Raw genomic sequence first — 25,435 nt, forward strand, 5'->3', positions numbered from 1 at the left:
CATGTGTTCCCCCTTTCGATTCGACTTTTGAATTATAAATCAAGCGCTGAAGTTGAGCAAATGTTGATTCGCTTTGGTTTTGATGCGATTTTCGAGTTCTGTTGCTCTTGAAATGATGCGTTCTTTACAAATTGTTTTCGCTCGAAAGCAAAAGTGTGGAAATTGGCGGCCATTTTTGCACGTTGTTGGTTGTTTTATTTTTTTTCTAAGTGGCATTTCCTTTCGTACATAAAAAATACCCCACTTTTTTTAAAGTCAAATTATGCTTTTTGTATGATGCATTTGTGACTTTATTTTCAAAGCAATAGTTCAAAATAAGCTTTTTTTTAAATTACGTTTAACTTTGCAAATAACACTTAAGTTAATAGGTAAGTAGCCCTTGATACCAAGTTCTTGGAACGTATTCTCTCGCTTTCGAAACCAGCATTTAATTTTCAAAAATGAAGAAAATATATAATTCTCTCCCTTAAAAATTTCCCTCTCCCTCCTAGTTCTCCCCCTAGTCGGAACTTATAAAAAATAACTTATTCTTAAGAGGAGCGCATAAAAGATTAGGCGCATTCGTGGAAACTTACTCTTTAAATCATCTTTAAAACTGTTCATGAAACTCGATGCGTTCCATCGGCCAAAATGCCACTCATTGGAGGTATTTTCAAACCGTGATAAAAAAAAAATTAAATTAGAAAGAAAGAGTCCCTGTGTAAGGAGGAGGTTAGTGCGTCATTGCAATTCGAGTTTTCGACGTACAGTGAAACCTGTATAAGTTGACCACTTGCGATGCAATACTTTAGTGGTCAACTTAGACAGGTGGTCAACTTACAAAGGGTTTGTTATATGATTCTTAGCCAAATTTGGTGCAAATTGGTGGTCAAGATAGACGGGTGGTCAACTTACAAGGGTGGTCAACTTAACAGGCTTTACTGTACTACGTACTACTCACCACGTGGAAAGGAGATTTGTTCCAAATGTTATTGGTCAACTGCAAGTTGCACTGAAACGAATGTCCTCGAAATTCCCTGCTTCTTTCATTGAGCCGGCTTAGTGCATTTCCTGTGTAAACGCTCCATAAATACTACTTTTCGCACAAAGTTCTTATAATTCATTATTTTTATTTTTTTTACTTCAACGGCATTACTTATTTTCGAGAGGTTCCTTGTTCAACGACCACTTTCCTTGCCGACCGATTTCCGGCACAGCAAGAGACTTTAGAAAGACTCTCCCTTTTCTCTCCCTCTCCTGAATTTCCCGCCGCCTCGATGCTTCCATCTCCCCCGCAGCATTGTTTTCAATTCCTTGGACAAAGGCCAGGGGGAGCAAATGCCTCCCAGACGCAGATTCCGCGGAAAGGTAGAGATTTGAGGAACCTTACCATTCCCCGTTCCATTATTGTTATTTATTCAGGCTTCTCCTCTTCTCTCGGGGTGCTGTTTTCGAGTTTTTTTTTTCTAGATATTGGGGCCATTTTTCTCCAGCTAGATTTTTCATGCGAATCAGAAAACGCTTGGCATTGTTTTTCTCTTTTAAGCTTCTCCGTCCGAGCAGTGATTCGTGCTTTTTAATATTATTAACGCCGGTGTTGCTTCCGGAGATTGGCACTTTTCAGTTTGTTCCCAAACATGGCTTTTTAGTGGCTGTCGAAGTAAATTTTGTGATGGAATTTTGGTATTGTTTCTTTTGACTATCGATAAGTTCGTTATATGTGCCGTCACTATGGGGGGAGGGGCGGTGTCACCCGTCTGGGGGTGACACCCAAAGTGGAATTGCAAGTTCTTGAAAAACATGAAGTTAAAGTGCATTTTTAAGACGACAAATGTAGAAATTTTCCGGGGGGGGGGGGCAGACCCCCCCCCCTCACTGTTTTTTTTTTTACATTAGTCCACTTAAAATTTCGTTCTAACTCAAATGTAGTTGTTTCTGAAAATTGCCTAAATTTTATATTTACATTTTTTTTTCTCTTGCGTTTGAAATGGGAGGAAGTGACACCACAAATTACCGCAATCCATGCTAGGTATATATATGTGTGTGTGTATAATTTCTTTCTTTTTTTTTTTTTTTTTTTTTTTGTGTGAGTATGTGAATGGTTTGAATATTAAAGTTTAGCTAGGTTTATTTCTTTCTGCTTTAGTTTTTGCAGTATAACCGTAATTTCGTGAAGAAAAGCCGCCTTTATATGTCGCTATAAAAGACCAAACCCTGGTAAATGTCGACATTCGTTAGTGAATGTCAACATTCACATTGCAAAAACATCGGCGAGTAAGGCTGAATATTTCTGGTGAATCACCGATTGACATTCTTCAATGTCATTCTTTCACAGTTACATGTACACAATAGTAAAATAAATGCTTAAGAAGGAGAAAATTAAGAATTTTTTCTTCTCGCGGTGCATTTAATCTGTCCCTCGACTAGTTTAAAATTGCATCTTTTGTTTGTAAATAATCAGTTCTTGTTAATCCTTTGAGGTGTGGGACATAAAAATACTTTAAGAGCAGAAGTCACTATGCCTGAAAGGGTTAACCGATTAGTTGCAAATAAAAGCTATGTCTCAGAACCCTTTGAATTGTTTTATAATAGCATAGTTCCTGTTGCCCTCACGAAAAAATGTTGCTGTAACTCTTTCATAAATTACTGTGTCAGATAGGTACTGAATTCCCCCCCTCCCGTTTCTGATAGCCTCTAGATGAAAATTACAATTAAATCTTTCGGTTCTTTTAGATTCGACAAAAATTCGAATTGAAAACGCTCTCGGATTCAATTATCGCAATTAATTGCTTCATAATTAAAACGATCGTTGATGAGCAAAGGTCTTCTTAATAATGAAAAGTATCCGGAGGCGTGTGAGACGAGGAAAAGAAGAAAGGTGACTGTCACTCTGTCACTCGGAATTGAGTTAATGCTTCTGCAAAAATATACATTGAGTAATGGCGGCAGAAAACGTTATTTACCATTCTACAGGGAGAATAACTTTCATCTTTCTATCTCTTGTAACCTTTTTTCCCCTCTTGAATTGAAGCTGGCAGTAAGCTTCGTTGCTACTTTTTTTTAAATGTACTTTTATTTACTCAACTAATTTTTTATGTGTATTTAATAACTCGGAGTTGAAATGGCCCTGGGAAATTCGTGTTTATTGTATGAGGAATGGATGGGATTAAGGCTGAATTTTCAATTTCTTGTTTCCACACTCAAAAGCTTTCGAAGTAATTTAGTTTACTGGCATGTGATTTTTTTTTTAATTTAAGTTTTCTTACTGAATTTAGTCCTTTTTGAGGAGCTAAAAGCTCGGTTCTGTAAAAAAATAAATAAATAAATAAATATCGGTGCCAAATCTGAAAGGATTCTGTGAAACTCTCCTAGAAGTTTCGACGGCATGCTAAAGCATTGGTATTCTCAGGGCCCGATTAAGATATCAGGGGGCCCTAGTCCTTGTGCTTTTTCGGAGCCTCTGTGTAGTCAACCCTTACAATTTTAGAAAGTGGTGAAAACAGTTTTAGCTTTGGTTAAATAAAAGTAGCCATTTGGGGGCCTCTAAAAAGTGGGGGCCCTAGGCCACGGCCTAGTTGGCCTATTCAGTAATCAGGCCCTGGGTATTCTGCCGGAGAATTTTGTCGTATCCAATTAAAATTGTCGGCTGTATAGAGATATAAATCCGCATGTAAGCTCGTCATTTCATTGCAATTTTCTGACAATGCTCCTGATGTCATTGTTTGTCAAGAGGTGAAAATATTCAAGTTAAATAGCGTAACCTACATTTAATGCAGTTATACAGGCTATACAGGCTTAATGCAGTTATAAAGGCATAAAAAAAACTCCGCGAATTTGAAGCAATAATTTTCAACAAACATAAAAATAAGTGTGTTCTAAAACAGTGGTGCCCGACCTACGGCCCGCGGGCTACATCCGGCATGCTAAGCTGATCCGTGTGGCCTGTTCTTTTGTTCAATGTTACGAAGCGAAAAGCACGATTAATGACTAGTTACAAATTTGGATCCGAATATTCAGAATTTGGGTTCTTAACAAGAGATGCAAATAATTTGGAAGCATAGTAATGATAATAACAATTAATAGTTTTTAGTTTTCTTTCATTTTTTATATTTTCTCATGTTATTCAGAAAAGTTTTGAACAGCTCGAAATTTTACATGTATTCTGTCAGCGAGAATTATTTTAATGTGAGGTGCGGCCCTCAGGTAGAAAAAGGTTGGGCATCACTTCTAAAAGATTAATTTATCAAGATTTTTATCATTTAGTAAATTTCAATGCTTGATTATTGAATTAACAGTATTGAACCAAGCTGTATTTGAACCTCTTCTCATGACTTGATGGCTAACTTGTCTGGAGTGATATTTGCCATATGATTTTCGTAGTGTTGAAAAAGAAAAAAAAAACTGAAACATGTGTGCATGAAATTTGATGAGCTACTAATTTCTTCAAACTTAACTGACCTTACCGGATGACTCGATATGATTTTTTAAAACCCCGAAGTTTTTTTTATGGACACTGCCTATCTTCGTAGGTTATTTTGGATAACTCGGGTTCGTATTCTAAGGAATAGTTCTTTCCTTTCATGCTGTTTAGTTAACTTTAAAAAAAAAAAATACTAACATCATCCATTACATTGGACAAGGTCCAGAAACGTGCCACTGAGACTCCTGTTCCAGAGTCTGAAAAACCTCAGATTCCTCATTTCGGCATTGTTATTTATTCATACTTTCCCTCTTATTGCTGCCTTTTTGTGGTATTTTTCCGCGCTGGAGATCTTTAAATATTGGACCATTTTTCTTCTCCTAACAATTTCTTCGTCTGGACCGGAAACACTTTGTGGCCTTTTCTTTGCTGCTTCTCGGAATGCCACAATTGGCTCTTTTTAGACTTGTTATTAACGATGTAACATGTTCTCTCTGACTGACTGTATCTTTTGGGACGCGTTGAAAAATGTTGAACATTTCAACCGCGAAGAATCTTGAAAGGTTGAACTTTTTTTTTTCGTAAATATGAATATACTGCTTAAATGGTTGAAAGTTTTTGAAATGTTTTCGGCCTTGGCTGCCAGTTTAATCGACATCATTTTTGAACTCGTTTAAATAAATGCTCAAACTTTAGCCACAAAAGGTGATGAATAAAGCGACAAAGTGCATGGCTTCCTGTTACAGCAAGGTCTTCTGTACCATGGCTACCTACGATCGGATTGCCCTCACTTTATGGTTTACCAGTTTAATGAGCCCTGAAGAAGGTTCCGCCAATTGTCACCACAGCAGCTTACACTCTTTAGAAAAGCTACAATACATATAAATACAAACAATACCCAGTGCTGACATAATAATACTGACAGATACATAATAGTATACAGAGGTCTCCAACCTACGGCCCACGGGCCACTTCCGACCCGCGAACAGACAGTCCGTCCCGCAGGAAGGTTACAAACTGAAAAAAATGGTTTTTCAATTGAGTAATACAGCTAAATTCCATTACAACGAATGCTTGTGCGACGAAATTGCTTGAATTCCATTACAATGAAATTCACGTTACAATAAACAAATGTTACGGTCCCTTGAACTTATGGGGAAGGGGTGCTAGCGCTATCTAAACTGTTGGATAGTTGGCCCGCCTCGCCTCCAAAAATTTACAATATGTCTCTTAAGTAAAAAAGGTTGGAGATCCCTGTTCTAATGTGTGAAAAGGTGATTAAAATGTCATCACGAGATTGAAGTATTGCTGAGTGTCGTGAAAGACGCATTCCTAACGTCGTATTTCGTTTTTAAATTGAAAAATTTCGTCTTTTTAGTGTTGAAAATATACTTGCAGTTTGGTAATTGTGTCGTGTTTCAATTACCAAACTGCAAGGTATATTTAAAAAATATATATATGTGTGTAACACTTAATAAATATTGATTTAGTTTTTTAATTGAATTATTGTTATTAAGAAAATGAATGCGAGCATAGCCAAATCCAAAAACTGTGGGTAAGTTTCGAAGCCTTCCCCTTTGGTTTGCGCTTCTTTGATCTAAGAACGAAAAGCGAGTATATTTTCCCCTTTAGTCAGTGATTTGCAGAACCTTCCTGTTCTCTATCCCGTTATTGTTATTTATTCTCCTCGTGTTTTGTGCCATATTTATTGCGCTTTGTTCGATATTCGAACCATATTTCTTCACTTATATTTCTCGCCTTCGAAACTCCCCCCCCCCCCAGTCCACGTGCAAGGAAGCGTACAATCGATACCTTTTAAATTTGATATTAACGACGTGACGCGTTAGCGCTGACGGATCGCATCGTGTAGTGAATGCTTTTCCCATCTTCAGAATTTAAAGTAAAAAAAGAACGCAGAGAACGAACAGCGGAATCTTTTAGCGTATTAAATTCACCTCTGTATTTCGGTAATGCTTTGCCATTTTTGATCCATTTATTGTCTGCCTAGTTTCTTTCGCAACTGTCCGATTGACAGATGTGTTATAATCTGTCTAATCTGTGAGTGATTCATCTTACCTAGATTCCTTTTTATCCAATTGAATAGTTACCTCGTGTCTGTCCATTTTTAGGTAGTTCATTTTGGTATTGGTGAAACGATTTAGTTTTATGCGTATTCTATTGGAGAATCTTTTAAGATATTTCTGGCAGCTGGGATACTAAAATAGCCTAGAGGGAAAAGTTTTTCTTTCGAAAATGACTTCTATTTTTTAGAAATGATGTGAGCATCTGTTTTTAAAGGGAACTAAAAAGGGATTAAACGTCTGATTGTTTTCAACGAAAATTTCTTTCTTTTTTTTTAACAGAAATTTAAGTTAAAAAAAAAACACCTGAGCAATCTATTTCTATTCGAATCTTGTTATTTTAATGACAATTCCAGCAAACATCTGTCTGTTCGTGCAATTTTCCTGTTTTTAAAATGGAACTGAAAAATGCGGTTGAAACTTTTCTTTTAGTTATTTTTTGTTACTGGGGAAAAAAAAAAACAACTGAAAAATGCATTGAACTTCTATTTAAATGAAACTTTTTGGACTTAAGAAAACAATTAACAAATAAATAGAAATGAGTCTTGCGCGTAACCCCAAGTGCAACCTCTTAACGACGTAATTAATTAATGCCTTAATTATTTGCTGAAATGTTGCACGTTTTGGTATCCTTGTTACTCCATTTATTTGCTTAGTTGTTGATATCTAGTCCATGTAGTGCTGAGAAGTCAAATAGCACGGAATACACCAAAACAACCCTGGAAATGTCAGTGATCACAAATAGAGCTGTTAACAGCCCGTACAGCAGTATAGCAGTTGATGATCTAAATTTATTTGTTACTTTTAGGATAAAGAAAATACATTTAAATTTGCTGGATTAATATGGTTACTCTCATATTTTACTAGTTTTCACGTTTTGTTAACTTGTCCTTGTTTTTCTCTTCCCGCAGTATAACTTGACATTGGTCGCTTCGGACACTTTGTTCGAGAACCACACCACTGTTTTCATCAAGGTGAAGGACATCAATGACCTTCCTCCCAAGTTCGGACAGTCGCTCTACCAAACGCACATTCTCGAAGAAGATTCCGATGGACTGCCCAAAAGAATCCTCAAGGTAGGTGTCGCTGAATTAGTACCTCATGTGTCCGGCGACAAAACTAACTCAAAATGACTCGCAAATGGGAGATAATTTGCAGCAATCCCTTCCTCAGTCCAATATTGAAAATCTAGTACATGCTTTTAAATTCCTTGTAGAAGAATTGATTGAAATCTATTCCGGTTATTAAGAGTCATTCAATCCTGCTAAAAAAACTACTTCCGCAGGATCGTGTTAATCAGCTCTATAAATTCTATTTCGAACTTTCCCGAACGCTGTTTGTTTAAATGCGTGCGTACGTTCTTTCGTGCATTCCGGGATCCAAAATTAATTACTCTCCGAACTTGTAGGGCTTAATGATCTAGAAGCCGCTCGGCCACCGTGAATATTTAACACGACACCCCTCCTTGCTGTTTTAATTAACTTTTAGCCTGCGTACGATTGGAGCGTGCGCCTGCTAACGAAACTACCGGAAATATTTTTTATGCTCACGTTAATTCGGGCGGTTAGCATTTGTTGCGCAGAGAGACATCCGATATGTTGTTTAAAATTGAATGGGAAGTGAAATTGATTGTCAACGAGATGTTTAGAAATCGTCAAATTCAGAGTTGTGTCATTTGTTTAGTATTGAAAGCGTCGTGATTGAATGGAATGTTGAATTTGCTAAAGTGTGTGTGACGCTTGGGCTCAAAACTATTGTTGCCCCCCCCCCCCACCCCCAGTGTTTAACTCGGCCATACAACTGTTTATCTATTACGTTTGTATCACTCAAAATCGCTGTAAAAATGTATGGTACTCTGTATAAGCTCAAAATGGTTTAAATTAATCTCCCCAGAGACTCATCAAACCGTTTAAGTCCTAACCGAGACTGGTAACGGGAACCTCTGGGGTGCATAGTATTTAATTCAGTAAGTATTTTATGAACGTTTTTTTGTTTATTTCGTGCATTTTGATTGATTTTTTTTTTTTGGAAGATTACTTGAGAATTTTGGTTGGGAGACTTACAACGCACCACTTACAGACGAATAGCCGCATCGACGAGACGCGAAAAGATCGTAAAGCGAAACATGCAATAGAGATCGTAAGAGGTTGTTTTTCAGCAGTCAACATAAAACAAGATTGCCTTATTATCACATAAGAGTCCGTCGCGCTGCTGAATTTCAACTTTTTTCGAATTCTGGGGATGGGAAGTTCCCCTCGCCAAAAAAAATTAAGGGCCGAGAAAAGCTTGAAAACTTGTCACGTGACAGTGAAGGAAGTAAAGCTTGACCACGAAAAGATGGCGGATGACCTTGAAGCAAAAACATTTGTTACAGATAGAAATAGCCAGAAAACACCAAGTATTAAGAGTAGTTCTTACTCATCTTATCTATTACAAAATAGTAACAAGCAACCTATTACAAGTGATACAAATGATGTTTCTGCTTGAAAGTCATCCTCCATCTCTCCGTGGTCAACTCTAATAGATCTTTGTGGAGTTGTTTTCCTAGTTTCATAATGGAACCTTCTCTCCACATGCTTCCTCTTTTGAGGTAGAATGGCAGGGGGAAATCAGAATGAAAAAGAACAAGTTATGGAAAGTGATGACGTCAGAAAAACTGTTTATGGGCTGAAATATTTTTATTTGGTAGTCAAGTCAATGCTTGAACTGAGTCATGTGAAATATTGAAAAAGAAGAAACAATCAGTTGGCGAGAGGTACTTGTCTGACAAAGAAAGATGTTAAATCGTTCTATGTAATCTAACTATGGATTGAGTTCTGTGTGAACGTGAACCATGCCTGTTTTCCTATTTCTCGTTAAAATTAGTTAATTTATAGGGTTTTTTTTCTCCGTTATTGGATACCCATCATTAGTCGACCCTAATGCATATACGTATTAAAAATAGAGGACTAATGGTACATCTCCATAACCGCAAGGTGTTCAAATATACTAGTGAAAAAAACGTCTAACGACATATTGAAGTTATTTTGTGTCAATGCTATTGCTTGAGAAAAAAACTGTCAGCACAAAATAATTCATCTTGTAAAGAGGAGAGTTTAAAAATAATAAATAAATGAAGAAAAATTGTTCGCACAATTTTAAATAAGGAAACCATCGATCCTGCTGTCAACTTTTCGGCCGTACTCATCGTACTAAAGCCTCAATGAAAAACTAAAATCCGATCCATTTTCGTCGTATTTGCCATTCCAATTTCTATTTGAAAATCTTTTAAAAACCGATTAAAAGAATTCGCGAACCCATTCCCCTTCCTCTGTAATCCACCATTTAGTTCTATTACTGCCCGGGATTTTCAATTCCCCCCTCTGTGAATGCAAAATCTTTTCATTTCTGTGTAACATTCCAGAGTCCAGTCGGAATCATCATTAACTCCATCTTTTTGGGGAATGCTTCGTCGGCATTATCTCTGGGAATCGCCGGAGTGAACATTAATGCATGGAAATCTAGCCTTTTTTTTTCTCTCCATTCGTATCCATCTTAATGGTTCCTAAGCTGTCCCATTTATTCTGCTGGAGTTTATCGAGCGAAGGCCCCATTTCATTTATCTCCGTCGCTATTCAAACGTCTTTCCTTTGATTACGCTTGTTGAGCATGAATTATATATTCCCGTTCTACCTCCATCTTCCTGAAACGGCGAAGTGAAATGATTATTGTTTTTTTTTTTTTCTAAATTCTCTCATTCGTCGAGTGGCCGGTGCAGTTTCTTTTGATGGAGTGTGTTGAGGCAAATCAATACTTAGTCATTAATAATGTGCTAATAACAAAGCTCTCCGCAAGTCACTTTTTTCGCCTAAAGTCGCTTTTTTTTTCATTGGTCACTTAGTCACTTCTGAATGGCAAAAGTATTTTTTTTTGTCATTTTTGGTAAAAATGTCGGTTTTGCCACTCTTCTTTTTAATTCTAAATGAGTGACATTTATCCATGACATTTTTCTTACGAGTTTCAAAAAACGTCGCCGAGTGCCAGGACCCTGCAGTGAGAGGTGGTGGAAGAAAGTTCTTGGATAATATTTTCTATGATTAGATTAAAAAATTTAAATGTCTTTCATGTTCAGAACATAGCAGATAAAGTTTTAAAAACTGATGCAAAATTGTATACTTAGTGTGTGTGTTTTAGTGAAAAAAGTTGATTTTCGGTTGGTCACTTTTTTTCTCTAATAAATCATATTTGGTCACTTTTTTTTTATTTTAAAGTCACTTTTTTTGCATCACATTCTTGGTGGGAAACCTGTAATAAAATGCATATTTTATTTTACTCAAAATTTTATTACATTGTGTCAAATGATGAGAAATTTGCGGTTCTGCCCCCCCCCCCCCCAAAAAAAAGACTTCCCGGTGCAGACGATAATTTGAATACTATTCACACAATCTCCGCCATGAAGTGAATTTAGTCAAATCACTAGCCGTCGATAAGGATCAATAAATTAAAAAAGTGTATTAGTAATTTAAAATTTAATAACAGGGTAATATGTGTTTTAAGTGAAGGGCGGAAAAGTTTATTTATGAGGTTATGCGTGCAACAAGGGCGAGAGAGAGAACTCAGAATCTCACCCAATGTAAAGTTTGCGCTTGTTGCTCGCAATAGTCTCATATAATTCTGGGGGAAATTTTTGATAGAGCGCAGACTTAGCTTACATGTTATTTACGCTATATCCACCTTTAAATGTGTTTAGATAAATCAACAAGCTTTCCATAATAGTCTACTGATCAAATGCATTATTTTTTTCAATAACTCAAAATTTAACAACAGATGACAACATTTGTATAAAGTGAGGTGTAGAAAAGTTTATGCAATTCTAGAAAAAATTTTCAATGGGGTGACGGCGATAGTTTTATTGTCATTTACAATCTCTTCGCCATATTGTGTATTTTATCGAATCAATGAGTCGAATAAAAAATAGTTCTAAATTTAGTAGAAAATAACAAAACTATTATCATGTAGCGTCAGGTAAAGATTATACAATGCCAGAAAAGCGATTAGTCGAAAATACATTTTTTTTTCTGATTAGGCGCAGTTGATAATAATAGTTTTTGCATTTTCTCTTTCGACAGAAAGTTATAAAAACAAGACTCATAAAAAAACAGCTAGCTAGTTCATCAAAAAGCGAACTAAATCGCCATCAAGAATTTTTAAATGCGTTGAACTGGTGCCGTTCTCCTTCCAGGGAGGGGGGGTATTCTACACTGCCAGCGCCAGCTTTATTCTTCTGCCAGCGTCCCTCCAAAACGCTTTGAAAGCAATTTATTTATCCTGTTGAAATAACACTAAGCGGATCTATGCTCGACTTCAATACTTCACACATCCGAAGAATAACATCCCTCCAAATTCTCGAATTTATTTCTGCAAATAATAACAAAATCGCAAAAAGTTTGAACATTACTCATTTAATTTTTTTTTAAAGTTTTTCTTAATTACTCTGCGTTTAATCGAAAAGTATGACTGCCAAAAAATATTGCATTTTACACTTGTATAAATTATTCAAATACGTTGACATTTCAGAACTTAAGAAACCAAGTTTTTTAAAGTGTTTCCCAATGAATTAACAGACAAGAAAAATGCGGTACTGTTCAGCAAATTGATCCTCGAAAATTTCCAAGTTTTAAATATACTTAATCGCTACTAATAATTATACAAATAAAACATTTTATTTAAAAATTTAGTCTTTGTCTCTATTCAAGGAGAAGAATAATTTAATTTTCTTTTTAATAGGCATTTTATGCTTGGCTTTACAAACATGAGTGCACGTAGGATAACCGATCCGACACTTTCTTCTTTACCAATTTAGAAAAATTCGTGAGAAAAAATCGCATGAAGCATGAAAACTAATTTTATATTCTTTGGTGTTGCCGTTTTAGTTTTGAAAAAAGTTTTTTTTTATTCTCGCGTGACATAAAACTGAGTAAAAACGCTTCTTTGTTCTTAGAAAAGGGTTTGCTTTTCTTCACTTTGCACGTTCTTTCTTTTTTTTTTCTTTTTCTTTTTTTTTCTTTTTCTCTCTCTCTCTTTTTTTTCTGTCCATAGATTTCGTGCCGAGTGTTGATGCGGTTGTGTTATTTTCTAAAGAGTTTGTTTAGAGGCTGTCGAGGGCAGACACTTTTTGGAACCTAGAGAAGCTTGAAAAGAATTCTATGTAATTACATATATTTTCACTTAGAGGCCATTCCTACCTCCACATTTCATGATGCCTTGAAGAATTTCGATCGCTTCCCGAAATTTCACAGATATATGTTGATAAGTTTTTCATTCTGGAGCTCCATTAATGAAAGCATCAAGTTTTGAAAATTTTTAGTTTATTCATGATGCATGCTACATTTCTTTTTAAATTGTACTTTCAATTACGATTAGTCAGCAAAATATCTATGCATTGACAAGAAAGTTTTTTGGATCAATATCAAAGGATCTATACAAAATTGCATAGGGCCATGCCCCCCCCCCCCCCGCCCTTTTTACAGCGAGAAGCCGCGAATTTCATTCTTTAAGTTTGCGGAATTCCGATTTTATTCGTTTTCCGTTTTGTTAAGATTAAGGTGAGAATTGACCCCTCCCCCCCTCCCAAAACAAGAAAAATTGTGCCTCCCCCCTCCATCGAAAGTAAAGCGAGTGTTGAGATGTAACGATTTTTAATTTTTCAAGACAAAAAAAAAATCATCTTCGTATGATTTTTTTTTTTTTTTTCGCTTTTCATTTAGTCAACTTTCCTTAAATTAGATCAATAACCAATAAGTTGACCATTTTAATCCGAACGTTATGGAAAATGCGAAAAAATAATAATAATTTTTATAATGAAAAATAACTTATCATTTTTGCTTACTGTGCTACTGATTAGGAAGTAATAATTACTAAGTAAAACGATTAGCCTGATGCTTAAAAATTGCTTCTCAAGCTCAATTGCCTCTTAGGTTAAAGTTGTATAAGTTTACTCTCCACGTGCAGGGTAAGAAACGTATGCGTTCAATCGTTTTGCATCCTTTACAAGAACCGAATATTTTTCACTTCAATTGGTTATTAAGTTACATTACAAAGTAAATAAGTGAAATTTCTATTTATTTTCAACAGTTCAAAGTTATTAACTTAGTTTGAAAATATATCTGTAGTGTATACAACATCGAGCTCTTAAATCATTGAAATACTCAGGGCCCAATTAAGAAATTTGCGGACCCAATTCCGAATGCTTTTTCGCCCCTTCCCCGTCCTGTAGTCAAACCTTACATTTAGCTATAACAATTTTAGGCATTTGGGGTCCCCTTTAAATGCTGGAAATAATAAGTAATAAAAATAAAGCAAGTGACTCTTAGCAATAGGTCTTGTGTTTTTTTTTTTTTTTTTTTTTTAAGAATTAAAAAAAAGAAAATATTTGTGGTTTTATATGTTCAACTATAAAATAGTGCAGAAAATCGATGAAAAAGATATTGTTAATTAAGAGTAGAGCAAAAAAAAAACATGTCTAGGTATAAGAATAATTCTGTTACCCCATACATATCGATTGATATTATTATTTATTCTACTTACATTTTTGATTTCACAACTGCTCTCGTTTATCATTAAAATTAATCTCTTCTCATCAATTTCTAATGTATTAATAAACCTCTCCTCATCTTACATTTGCGTTCTTTTTGCGAAATTACTATCTCAACTCATCTTTCATGAGGATTTGCTAAAAATGTCTAATCATTATGGCATTTCAAGACGAAAATGCATCATCCCCATATTAAATCTTTTCTTTAATGTTTCCCTCTTCTAGTAAATCCTTTGCTCCGGCTTTCTTTAGTTTTGAAAGTTGGAAATGATTCATTTGGTTTAATTTCTCGGAAATAAAGATTTCGCGCGAATTATACAGTTTGTGTGCGACGGATTTGAGTGTTCTTGAGGTTCTAAAGCTTGTATCTTAAATTTACCGATAAAGTTTTGTATAATGCGTAATGTTATGTATTGCAGCAAGCATTTCCTGCACTACTTAAGCATGAGTTAAAATTTGTTTACCCATTAGCTGTTAGTTTTTAAATTGTAAGCCCACAATTTAGATTTTATGCCCTCGCTTTTCGTTTATTGTTATGCGGCGGAGAACAATGTCTTTAATCGAGTTTTGCTCTTTCTTGTTTTAAAGGTCCCCATTGTTTGTGTATTATTAATGTGAATACTTTAAAACTACTGAATTTTTACTTGAAGTGGTACGGTGTTCGGAGAAGAAATGTTTATTAAGAAGTTTATTTGTGTCTGAGTGATGACTCCAAGCCAAGGATTCAAGGGGGTGGGAGCAGTGGCGGCGCGAGAGCAAAAGTAGACGTCTGCAATGCAATTTTGCGAGGCCCTTTTAAACATAAAATATTCTCAGACAAATAATTGAATTCATAGAATTCAATTTTATACTAACTATGGGCACTCAGAATTACCAATTCATTTTTTAATTGCTGTAACAAAAACATTTTGTGGCTAGCAACGCAGTGAAAAAGAAGTTATTTTGGTGGAAGGGGGAGGGGGAGGTACATTGAAGGGAAAAAAATGACCCAATAGAAAGGGGGGGGGGGGGTCCGGGGGCTCTCCCCCGGCAAAATTTTGAAATTTGTAGTTTAAAAACGCCATTTTAGGCTTTCTTTGCTGATGTTAGGGGAAAAAAGGTACAGGGGTCTCAGCGGAAATTTCTAGAAATTGAAGCCTTAAAAACACATTTATAGGCCATATTTATTGACTCTAGGGTCAGAGACTGTCCCCGATCAATTCTTGAAAAATAGGTCGAAATCAATTCCTTCTCCCCCCTGCAAGTTCTCAAAATTGAAGTTTCAAAAACAGAATTTCAGACAAACTTTGAAGATTTTACGGAAAGGAGGTTCTGGGAGCTATTCCCTGGAAAAAATTTGAAAATTATGGTCCTAAAAACTTAAGCAATATTTTATATTTAGGAGCCATTCCACACTTAAATTTTTTGTTAGTGTAGTTTAAAAAACCTAATTGCTTATGATATAAAAAAAAGGCGGTATGGGAACCCTTGCCCTAATATTTTCTGAAATTAAAGCCTTAAAAATGCGATTGTAAGGCCATATTTTGTAATATTAGCTCAGTAATTTTTGAAATTAAAACTCCAAAAACGCAATTTTAAGCGATTTTCGATGTTGTTGAGTATTTGGGGGTTTTTCAGCTAGAAATATCGCGGAATTGAAGATCTGGATGCGAAATTTCAAATACTCCATAATGCTTTCGGTGTATATGGGGGGGGGGGGGGGGTCGGAGGAGCAGCAGCATTTTGAATATTTTCTTATTCTTAGACGAACTGGGAAAAAAAGAAAAGAAATAGGACGTGGAGGGGGTAGTAGAGTTAGCTGATCAATAAGCTGTAACTTTTGAATACTTTTAATTCAAAGATTTCTTTTATATATATAATAGAAATTTCACTCATTAATTTCTTTGAGAAAAATAAAATAAAACGTGATGCAGAAACTTGAAGGAAGTCGGATAATTGCAACAGTTTCAAATCTTTGCGCGCGTTGGGAAAATCGACGATCAAGCACTGCTCGAATTTGTACAATCATTTTGTATAAGGCCCCGACAGAATTCTCCAATCGAGCCCCGCATTTGCTAAGGCTGGCTTAGTGCAGTATTCCCTTCACGCACTATTTTGATTACTTTTGTGTCTGTTGTATTCAATAAGAGCTTCAATTGAAAACATAAAAATTTATTATAACTTCTGAGAATTTTGCGGGGCCCTATCTGCGCGAGGCCGTCGGCAGTCGCCGACATCGCCGACGCCTAACGCCGCCACTGGGTGGGAGGGGGAGGGGGAGTGGGGAGCTCTTGTTTAAAAAAATCCGCAGTTTGCTTCATTGTTCGAAAATTCAGTCATATTTGGTTGAAAATAAGACAGACAGTTGGCTTAAATTCGTTTGCCGGCCACAAAATCTCATTAATTTATCAGGCTGAAAGTTAAATTTGGTAACTATTAACTATTCTTTCTCGTGTGGTATGTACAGTATACTGTCTGACCACGGATTGTATGGAAAGACAAACATCCGTTTTACAGCCGGAAATGGACGAATCTATAATTTTTTACACATGTCAACTTTTGCAAAGCAGAGTCTCATTCAAATGAGTAGAATACGTGCATCAAATTTTTACTTTTCCCCCTTTTTCACATAGATTCGTCTTATCTGGACTTTTGAAAATTCCATTCAATCCGTGGTTGGACAGTACTCATTCTTTTATATCATTACATTAAGATTTTTGTGGTTAGATAGGTTACCGGAACAAAGGGGCAGTAGTCGTACTTCATATTTCAACAAACCGGTTTTAAATATCACAAAAGGGGTGTAACACTTATAAATTATTATTATTTTTTAAATTTGTTGAGCTATTCAATGGAAAGACATATATTGAATGATACAGTTGTTTATTTAAGCAGGAAAATATAATGTAATTTAGACAAACAATGATTAGTGTCTAAAGTTGCTGCAATACTTTAGAATTAGGTAAGCCTTCTTTCCACGTGCAAGCAAAGGAACGTATAGAACCTTTTCTATGAACGATCTGTTTGCATCTTTTGCAAAAATCTTTTTTTCCTCCAGCTATTTATAACGTTTTTTAACAGAATAATACGAAGAAATTCTATTTATTTTCATTGAAATCATAGATTGAAAATATGAACTTTGTTTTAATATAGAAACGCACTTTAATATAGTGTTGGGGGTATCATTTTGTTATGTAAATCAACCGTTAGTATAAATCAAGTTATTGAAAAAGCGTTCCTGACTGATAATCTAGTGATAAGAAAACTTTCTCTTCTTGATGTGGGTGTGCTGTGTGTGTGTTTGACCAATCACATGAATGTAGATCTTTTTATTTCTTTGAAAAGGATTTATGTGTGTTAACATACGCCTGAGTATATCTTTTGATTTTACAAAGAAAAGTACTCATTCAAAACTTTTTTTTATATTCACAGGTCAGTGCTACTGACGGAGACCTTGATCGCAATTCCAAAATCTTGTATTTCCTCACGGGTCAAGGCATTGAGGAAAACCCAGAGAACAGCAAATTCGCCATCAATGATACATCGGGAGAGATTTATGTACTTAAACCCTTGGACAGGGACCTCCCCCACGGACGTTCCCAGTGGCGTTTCACCGTGTACGCCACTGATGAGGATGGAAAAGGCCTGGTGGGGTACGCCGATGTCCTCGTCAACCTCAAGGACATCAACGACAACGCACCCTTCTTCCCGCAAGCCATCTACACGGGAAATGTCACAGAAAATGGCACAGCTGGTAAGATCTGTTTTATGGTTATTTTTTGTGACAGCTGTCACATTATTTAACGCCTTTCTTTTAATGAATGTGTTCGGCCATTGTGTGTGTAACCAGAATTCCCTACACGAGTGTTATAAAAGTGTAATATGCACCTCAGCATAGCGAGAAATTTTTCTCGGAGGTGTTTATGCAAAAATTTTCGAAATTGAAGGCCGTCAAGCGCAGCCCTTGCATGTGTTTATACTTATAATTTTGTTGCTTAAAGGGGGGAGGGGTGTATGACCCCCTCCCCTCGCCTTTGGCTACGACACTGGTACACCTCAAATGTGATAAATGTTTCCATTTTTCTTCACTATGTTACCTGTATCCACCAAGCTATATAACTAGCTGGAGTATACTTAAAATGTATGGCTCTTCCTCTTTTTAGGCATGACTGTGATGACTATGACCGCTACCGACTACGACGACCCGAATGAGGGTTCCAATGCCAAGCTAAAGTACACCATTGAGCAAAATCAGGTGAATGAGAACCATGAATTGATCTTCGCGATCGACCAAGATACGGGAGTCATCAGCACTGCCGTGTGCTGCCTGGATCGTGAAGCCATATCCGAGTACACCATCAAAGTTGTGGCAACTGATGGTGGTGGTCTGCAAGGTTAGATACTATCAGTTTGTTAGATAAAGTGTTAATGTTCTAAGTTGCATATTTTTGACTATTTAATGTTTTTTTTTTTAAATACTGGTACAGTAAAAAGAAATCATTGCATCAACGCTGTCATTAATGCTCAGCTTTGTTACAGAACAAAAAAAATAAATAAATAATTTCACTTATTTTTGAACCCCCCCCCCTTTTCCCCTTTTTTGCTATTTTACTTGAACATTTCTAAGGCCTTATCCATCTCTTTTTTCCTCTCCAATTTTTTCCAGGTTTTAAATACCTAAAGCCTTTTTTGCCATCTTTAACTTTTGGGTAGATCTTATACCTTTCATTCAGTATTTTTAATTTTATTTTATTTATTTATTTATTTATTTATTTTGCTCTTTACTTTTTTAATATTTTTAAACCTTATTAATATTTATTTTTATATTTTACCTACTTTTTAGATAATTATTATTATTTTTTAACTTCTTCCTTTCTGAAGCCTTTACTCTTTGAATAATTTTAAAACCTAATCATCATGTTTATATTATACTTTTATTTCTTCGCCCTAATTTTTGAGATATTTCATACATCATTTCCTTCTTTCCTCCTTTTATGTCTTTAGTTTTTGAATACTGTTAATTATTATTTTTACAAATATTTTATGTTGCCTGCTTTTTAGGTGGTTTTCATTTATTTATATTTATTTATTATTAGTATTATTTATTCTAAAACGCGTTATTATCTATTGGTATTTCCCTTTATTTTTTATCTCCCAGTTTAAAATTTTTCTAGTTTCATATAGAATGCTCATATCTTGTTTTGCTCAGGTACTGGGACTGCAACCATCAAAATTAAAGACATCAACGACATGCCACCCGTGTTCACCAAGAAACAGTGGTATGTGCAAGTGGATGAAACTGAAGGTGATGACATTCCCGAGCTTCCAATTTTAGTAGTTTCTGTCAAAGACGAGGACTTGCTGGAGACAAATAGATTCAGTTATAAAGTCATCAATAACACTTTTGGGGCGGACAAATTTACGATGGTTACAAACTCCGATGGAACAGGCTCTCTTAAAATTGCAAAGGTTAGTTACTTGACAATAATTGAGCCTACTTTTTGAGTTATTTTTCTTCTTTCTGGAGTAGATCAATATCTTACTATGAAAATTATATGAGCTTTTTGGGGGATTCAAAAGTTATTGTTTAGTTTAAGCTTTTACTTTTATTCAAAAGCAAAAATGCTCTTTTTTTTAAAAAGTTTGATAGAATGAAAATCTTCCAAACTGAAAACACATAAAAATTTCTTTGGTTTTATTTAAAAATACATTTGTATTTTAAAGAAAAAGAAAGTGGCGACAAGTTGTTTTTCCCGCATTGACACGGTACTGGCAATGAAACAACTTTTACAGAGAACTTACACTTTAGAATTTATGCTTACTTGTCTACTACAGGGCTATTTCTGTTGTAGAATTTATGCTTACTTGTCTACTACAGGGCTATTTCTGTTGTTAGTCGTCAACAGAAATAGCCCTGAATTGGCGTCAAAGCTTTAATATTCCTTGAAAAGGGGAAAAGATTTTAGATCGATCCTATCGCAAACTCGGCAGAGTTCTCTAAAATCATCCTAGCTGGTGTGCGGCAACTTTAATAGCAAGATGCGAGATCACATTGCGATATGATTAAAATGAGAAGTACTCAGGGGATAGTACTGATTGAGGGAGTATGTCATAGGGGTGAAGACTCCCTGTGTTTTGGAGGGATTGAAATTTTATTTTGAAGAGTTCAGTTTCGAGAAATTACCGGGGGAAATTTCAAGAATCCATTTTTTGAGCTGGATATGAGACTTTTGCTCTCCCCCCAGCCCTTTCGATTTGATCCGGATATTTAATATCGACCCCCTCCAAATCCGATCTACCCTTAGCAGCACTGTGAGCTATTCAGAGTGTCACAAAGACTCTGTGCTACTGTTAATACAGTGTAGAACCAATTATCCAGAATGCTCGGGACTATTGCGGTCCCAGATATCTGAATTTCCCGGTTTTCTGGATCGTTGAAAAATGCCACTTGGCGATTGTTTATAGAACCTAATAAATAACAATAGTAAATAGTAAGGCAATTTAAAATAAGAAGAAAACAGTCCATAACTGTTTAAAAATTTCGAAACGTCAAAAATATCAAATAAAGAACCTTTTGAAAGCCTTAAAATTCAATACATTTACAAGATCCCCCCCCCCCCTCCCCCGAAAAAAGAATCATCGTAATCTTTGACAATGAACGTTTTAAAAAGGAAGAAAGTGAATTACAAGAAACATGTTGAGGAGCGTAAATGTGCATTGTTTATTTTGGTGCGTGTATAGAGTTCGTTTTGATTAAATGCGACTTTTGTAAAGGTTTCGCTTTCGCCATCACAATATTACTTAATCGTTATTTCTGCATTGAATTAAAAAATTAAATTTTATTTTAAAGTTCTTATACTTAAGTTCTTATACTTATTACTTAAGTTCTTATACTTATTACTGTTCTTGTTATCTCTTTTTTTTTTCGCAACAATTTCTAGATTTTACGTTATTGGCTTTACCGAAAAATCGCGAATCTGGTATTCGGCATTTTTTACACTTTTTGCATGTTTCCCTTATTCTCTAACAGTCTTAAATTTTTTAACAGGATTCTTAACAACAAACTTAACAAACGTTACAAACTTAAAACAGGTTTCTGTTGAAAATAAAGCACGGAAAAAACGTCAAATTCTAACATTTCCCTGTTTTTAATATAAATTCCAAAACGTGATTCTTCAAATAACTCAAACAAAACTCATTTCTGCAGATACTGCACTTTACCTTCCCACTTCAGTATAGCGCTACAATGTGTAATTACAAAATTTCACAAATATTTACTCTCATTATTTACTGAACGTAAAGGGAAAAAAATCTTACAGTACTGTATGTACTTTGTGATGACTATTATACAGTAATTGAACAAAGAAATTGAATGAACTTCACGCAGTACAAAGAAAGTTGAATTAATTTCTGTAATGGAAAACTGACAAACTTAGCAGTTGTTGTTGTCATTAATTAAAACTTCATGGAAGTGGGTTCAAATTTTTGATGTTCTACTGTACCTTGCGCCTTAGTTTTTACTTGCAAAAAAGCATGTGTCAGGATATGTAGTGATGGCAAGATGTTTTTTCTGCACTGATACTACACTCACTGAGAAACAACGTTTACAGAGTTTGTTACTTAACTTATCCACCTTAGTTTCTACTTGCAAATACAAAGAGAAAAAAAAAAAAACATTAAAAGTATTAGTTCCTGTATGAATAATGTAGCGATGACAGCATGTTTTCACTTCATTGATACTACACTAACTGTGAAACAGCTTTTACAGAGTTTATGAGGAAATTGGCACCTTAGTATCTACTTGCAAAAATAAGCTAGAAAAAAAATAAATAAAACATTAAAAGTGCTTTCTGTGTAAGTAAAGGAAAGATGACAGGATGTTTTCCCTGCATTGGTACTACACTCACAGAAAAGCAACTTTTACAGAGTTTGAATTATTTTTCACCCTAGTTTCTACTTGTACAAAAAAAAGAGAGAGAGAGAAAAGAAACAGTAAAAGTGCTTCCTGTGAAAGTATTGTAGTGATGACAGGATTTTTTCCCTGCATTGATATTACACTCACAGAGAATCAAATTTTACACAGTTGATAAGTTTCTTAGCACCTTAGTTTCTACTTGTGGAAAAAAAACCTCATTAAAAGTGTTTTTTCTGCAAATAATGGAGAGATGACACGATGTTTTCCCTGCATTGATACTACACTCCCAGAGAAACAACTTTTACAGAATTTGAGTTGCTTAGCACCTTAGCTTCTACTTACTGAAAAAACCAAAAAAAAAAAAAAAAAATTAAAAGTGCCTTGTATATAAACAATGTAGTAATGACTGGATGGTTTCCCTGCATTGATACTACACTCACAGAGAAACAACTTTTACAGACTTGATGAGTTTCTTAACACCTTAGTTTCTACTTACTGAAAAAAAACATAACCAAAAAAAAACATTAAAAGTGCCTCGTGTATAAACAATGTAGTAATGACTGGATGTTTTCCCTGCATTGATACTACACTCACAGAGAAACAACTTTTACAGACTTGATGAGTTTCTTAACACCTTAGTTTCTACTTACTGAAAAAAAACATAACAACAAAAAAAAAAAGACATTAAAAAGTGCCTCGTGTATAAACAATGTAGCAATGACTGGATTTTTCCCTGCATTGATACCACACTCACAGAGAAACGACTTTTACAGACTTGATGAGTTTCTTAACACCTTAGTTTCTACTTGGAAAAAAAAAATAAATAAAAGTACTTTCTCTAAATAATGGAGAGATGACAAGATGTTTTCTCTCCATTGATAGTACACTCACAGAGAAACATCTTTTACTGAGTTTCAATAACTTTGCTTCCTAGTTTCTACTCGCAAAAATAGTGGAAAAAAAAATCATTAAAAGTGCTGATCGGATGTTTTCTCTAAGTTAATTCTACACTCAGAGAAACAACTTTTACAGAGTTAATGAGATTTTGTATGCAGTGCATTTAGGCATCAAAAATGGATTCTTTTTTATTTACATATAAACATTTTGTCACATCACAAAACACCTGTCCCCTGTACTTCATAGTTTGGAGTTAGACTTAATGAAATATGCACTAAATATTTCATCAAAATATATATAATGTATCTTTCAACAAATATTTTTTCCATGTTTGTTTACCTGTACTTTTAACTGAACTAATTATTGCTAAGAATTTTATAAAGATTTTAAATTTAGATATTCTCTAAATCCAAACCTAACTATTATCAGTGATAAAATAAATTGAGTTGTGCATTAAAAAGTTCAAGATTCAGAAATTCAACTGTGTTGCTGAATCCATAACATTGATCTATCTGTAGTTTTATTTACAGCTATTTGTAGCTTGGTTAACTAGTTTTAATTTAACACCACTTAACCATTATTTTTCACTTTAAAAATTAACTTCATTAAATTGTTACTTGAACAGTTAAGAAATAGGCAAGCATTGAAAACTTGTTAGTTCATTTTTTCTCCGAAATTTCTTCCAGCTCTGAATTCCCTAAACTGTCACGATTTATTATAGCAGAGCTTCCATGGACAATATATATTTTAAGTAAAATGCAAATGTTGCAATCATTAAGTAAAATGCATGGTAAACATGGAGGGGAGGGAATGAAATTCCTCTTTAAATTTTAAATATGAAGGAAAACTTTGTCGAATTTCTAACAAATACTGTATTATTTATTCAAAGAAATAATTTCATCACAAAAATCTTTAATAGTCATTTCTTTCTGGCACAATGTCACGTCATTGTCTTGTTTCTGATGAAAGTGTCTGCTTCATATGTGCGTGTATTTTAGGAATGTATTAATTTAAATCTGACCAATTTCTCTTCCAGCCACTTGATTACGAAGATCGTATGCAGCGGCATGGCTTCAATATCACCATCCAAGTGAGCGATCATGGTGGTGAGACCTCAAATGCATATCACATAGACTACTCCAAAGTTTACATTGGCCTCATCGACATCAACGACAACCCTCCCGAATTTACGGATCCCTTGCAGAAGGCAAGCGTGTTTGAAAATGTGACAGTTGGAAGCAAAGTGGCACAATTTCAAGCACATGATCCGGATCAGGCTGGGAAATCCATGGTTAGGTATGTATGCTTGGTGCCATTTGTAGAAGCAAACATTCTCTATAATGTGAGCTTTATTGAGAATGATTTCTTTCAAAATCGGGGTTGGAATTTTCTCTTAATAAGTTATTCTATCAATTTAGAAAGTGTTTAGCTGTGATTTAATCTATGAATAAGTACATTGCACTCAAACTTTCATTATTTTTATGAGCACTTCACGTTACTCGTTATAATTCGGCAGATACAAAGATTTCAGATCTAATTAGAATAATTACCTTCAATATTTTTAATGAAACTTTTTCGCAAGGGACAAGATACTTTCAAGAAATAACTGTAGTACTTAGGAGCCAAGCGACGTAAGTGCCAGAATTAAAAAAGTGGAGATAGTTAGTTCAAATAGTAGAAGGATTTCTCATCTGTTTATCGACAAGCGACGACACTAGTAGTCCTGGTCCTGGTAATTGCTGCTATAGAGCATGTTTTAAAAAAAAAAAAAAAATTCAATTGTTATTGTGTTTGAGAATTTGATTGAATTTAAAAATTGTGTTGAATGTAATTTCAATGTATTAAAACCTCTGTTTCTGTACAATTTAACCTACTAATTTAGTAAAGGAACATTTTTGCCTTTTGGTTTTGTTACTGGTACAACATTTTTAAAAAAAAGAGAGAGAGATTAGATTAGCTTCTCATCCAAAGCTCTCCCTCCCTACCAATCAAATTTTTACATCTTATTAATTAGTTTGCAACAATTCTAAGCAATTGCAGCACCTAGAAGCCAAGGGGTGTAAGCGCCAAAATTCAAAATTTGGAGACTACGAGTACAAATGGTAAAAGACTTAGGGGCTAGAAATGGTAATAGTAACACTGGTAGGTGCTGCTATACAGCATTATTTGGAAAAATACTTTAATGAAAGCTGAGCTAGCTAAGGTTTGAACTTTGCTCATGTTTTGCTCAAAACTTTTAAAAAGCCACTAACACCACACTTGCTTGATTAATTAATTTTAAAAGTATTGATTTGTGTGTTTTTTAAATTTATTTTTCATATATTAATAAAATATAAAAAGATATTACAAGTTTTACAGATATCTTATTCAAATTCTTTAAACTAAACTCTTAAAATTTATTTTAAAGGTACTCTATCGATCGTTCATCTGATAAGCGAAGACAGTTTAAAATCAGCCAATCTGGTGTTGTGACTATCCAGAGATCCTTAGACAGAGAGACAACTAATCGTCATGATGTCAGAATTCTAGCCACAGACGACGGTGAGTTTCTTCATATTTATTTCATTGTAATTAAAATGTCAATTTGTTTG

At 34.9% G+C, this 25,435-nt stretch overlaps 1 protein-coding gene across 1 annotated transcript in view; it reads left to right on the forward strand.

Moving 5' to 3' along the window:
* Nucleotides 1-25,435, forward strand: part of LOC129223788 (neural-cadherin-like) — a 461,316-nt gene that overhangs the window by 401,235 nt on the left and 34,646 nt on the right. The window contains exons 10-15 of the mRNA XM_054858146.1: nt 7,392-7,556; nt 17,465-17,786; nt 18,196-18,426; nt 19,242-19,501; nt 23,881-24,140; nt 25,252-25,385. Of these exons, the coding sequence (XP_054714121.1) occupies nt 7,392-7,556; nt 17,465-17,786; nt 18,196-18,426; nt 19,242-19,501; nt 23,881-24,140; nt 25,252-25,385 (1,372 nt within the window). The remainder of the gene's footprint in view (nt 1-7,391; nt 7,557-17,464; nt 17,787-18,195; nt 18,427-19,241; nt 19,502-23,880; nt 24,141-25,251; nt 25,386-25,435) is intronic.

This window comes from Uloborus diversus, chromosome 6, assembly GCF_026930045.1.
Source record: "Uloborus diversus isolate 005 chromosome 6, Udiv.v.3.1, whole genome shotgun sequence".
NCBI lineage: Eukaryota > Metazoa > Arthropoda > Arachnida > Araneae > Uloboridae > Uloborus > Uloborus diversus.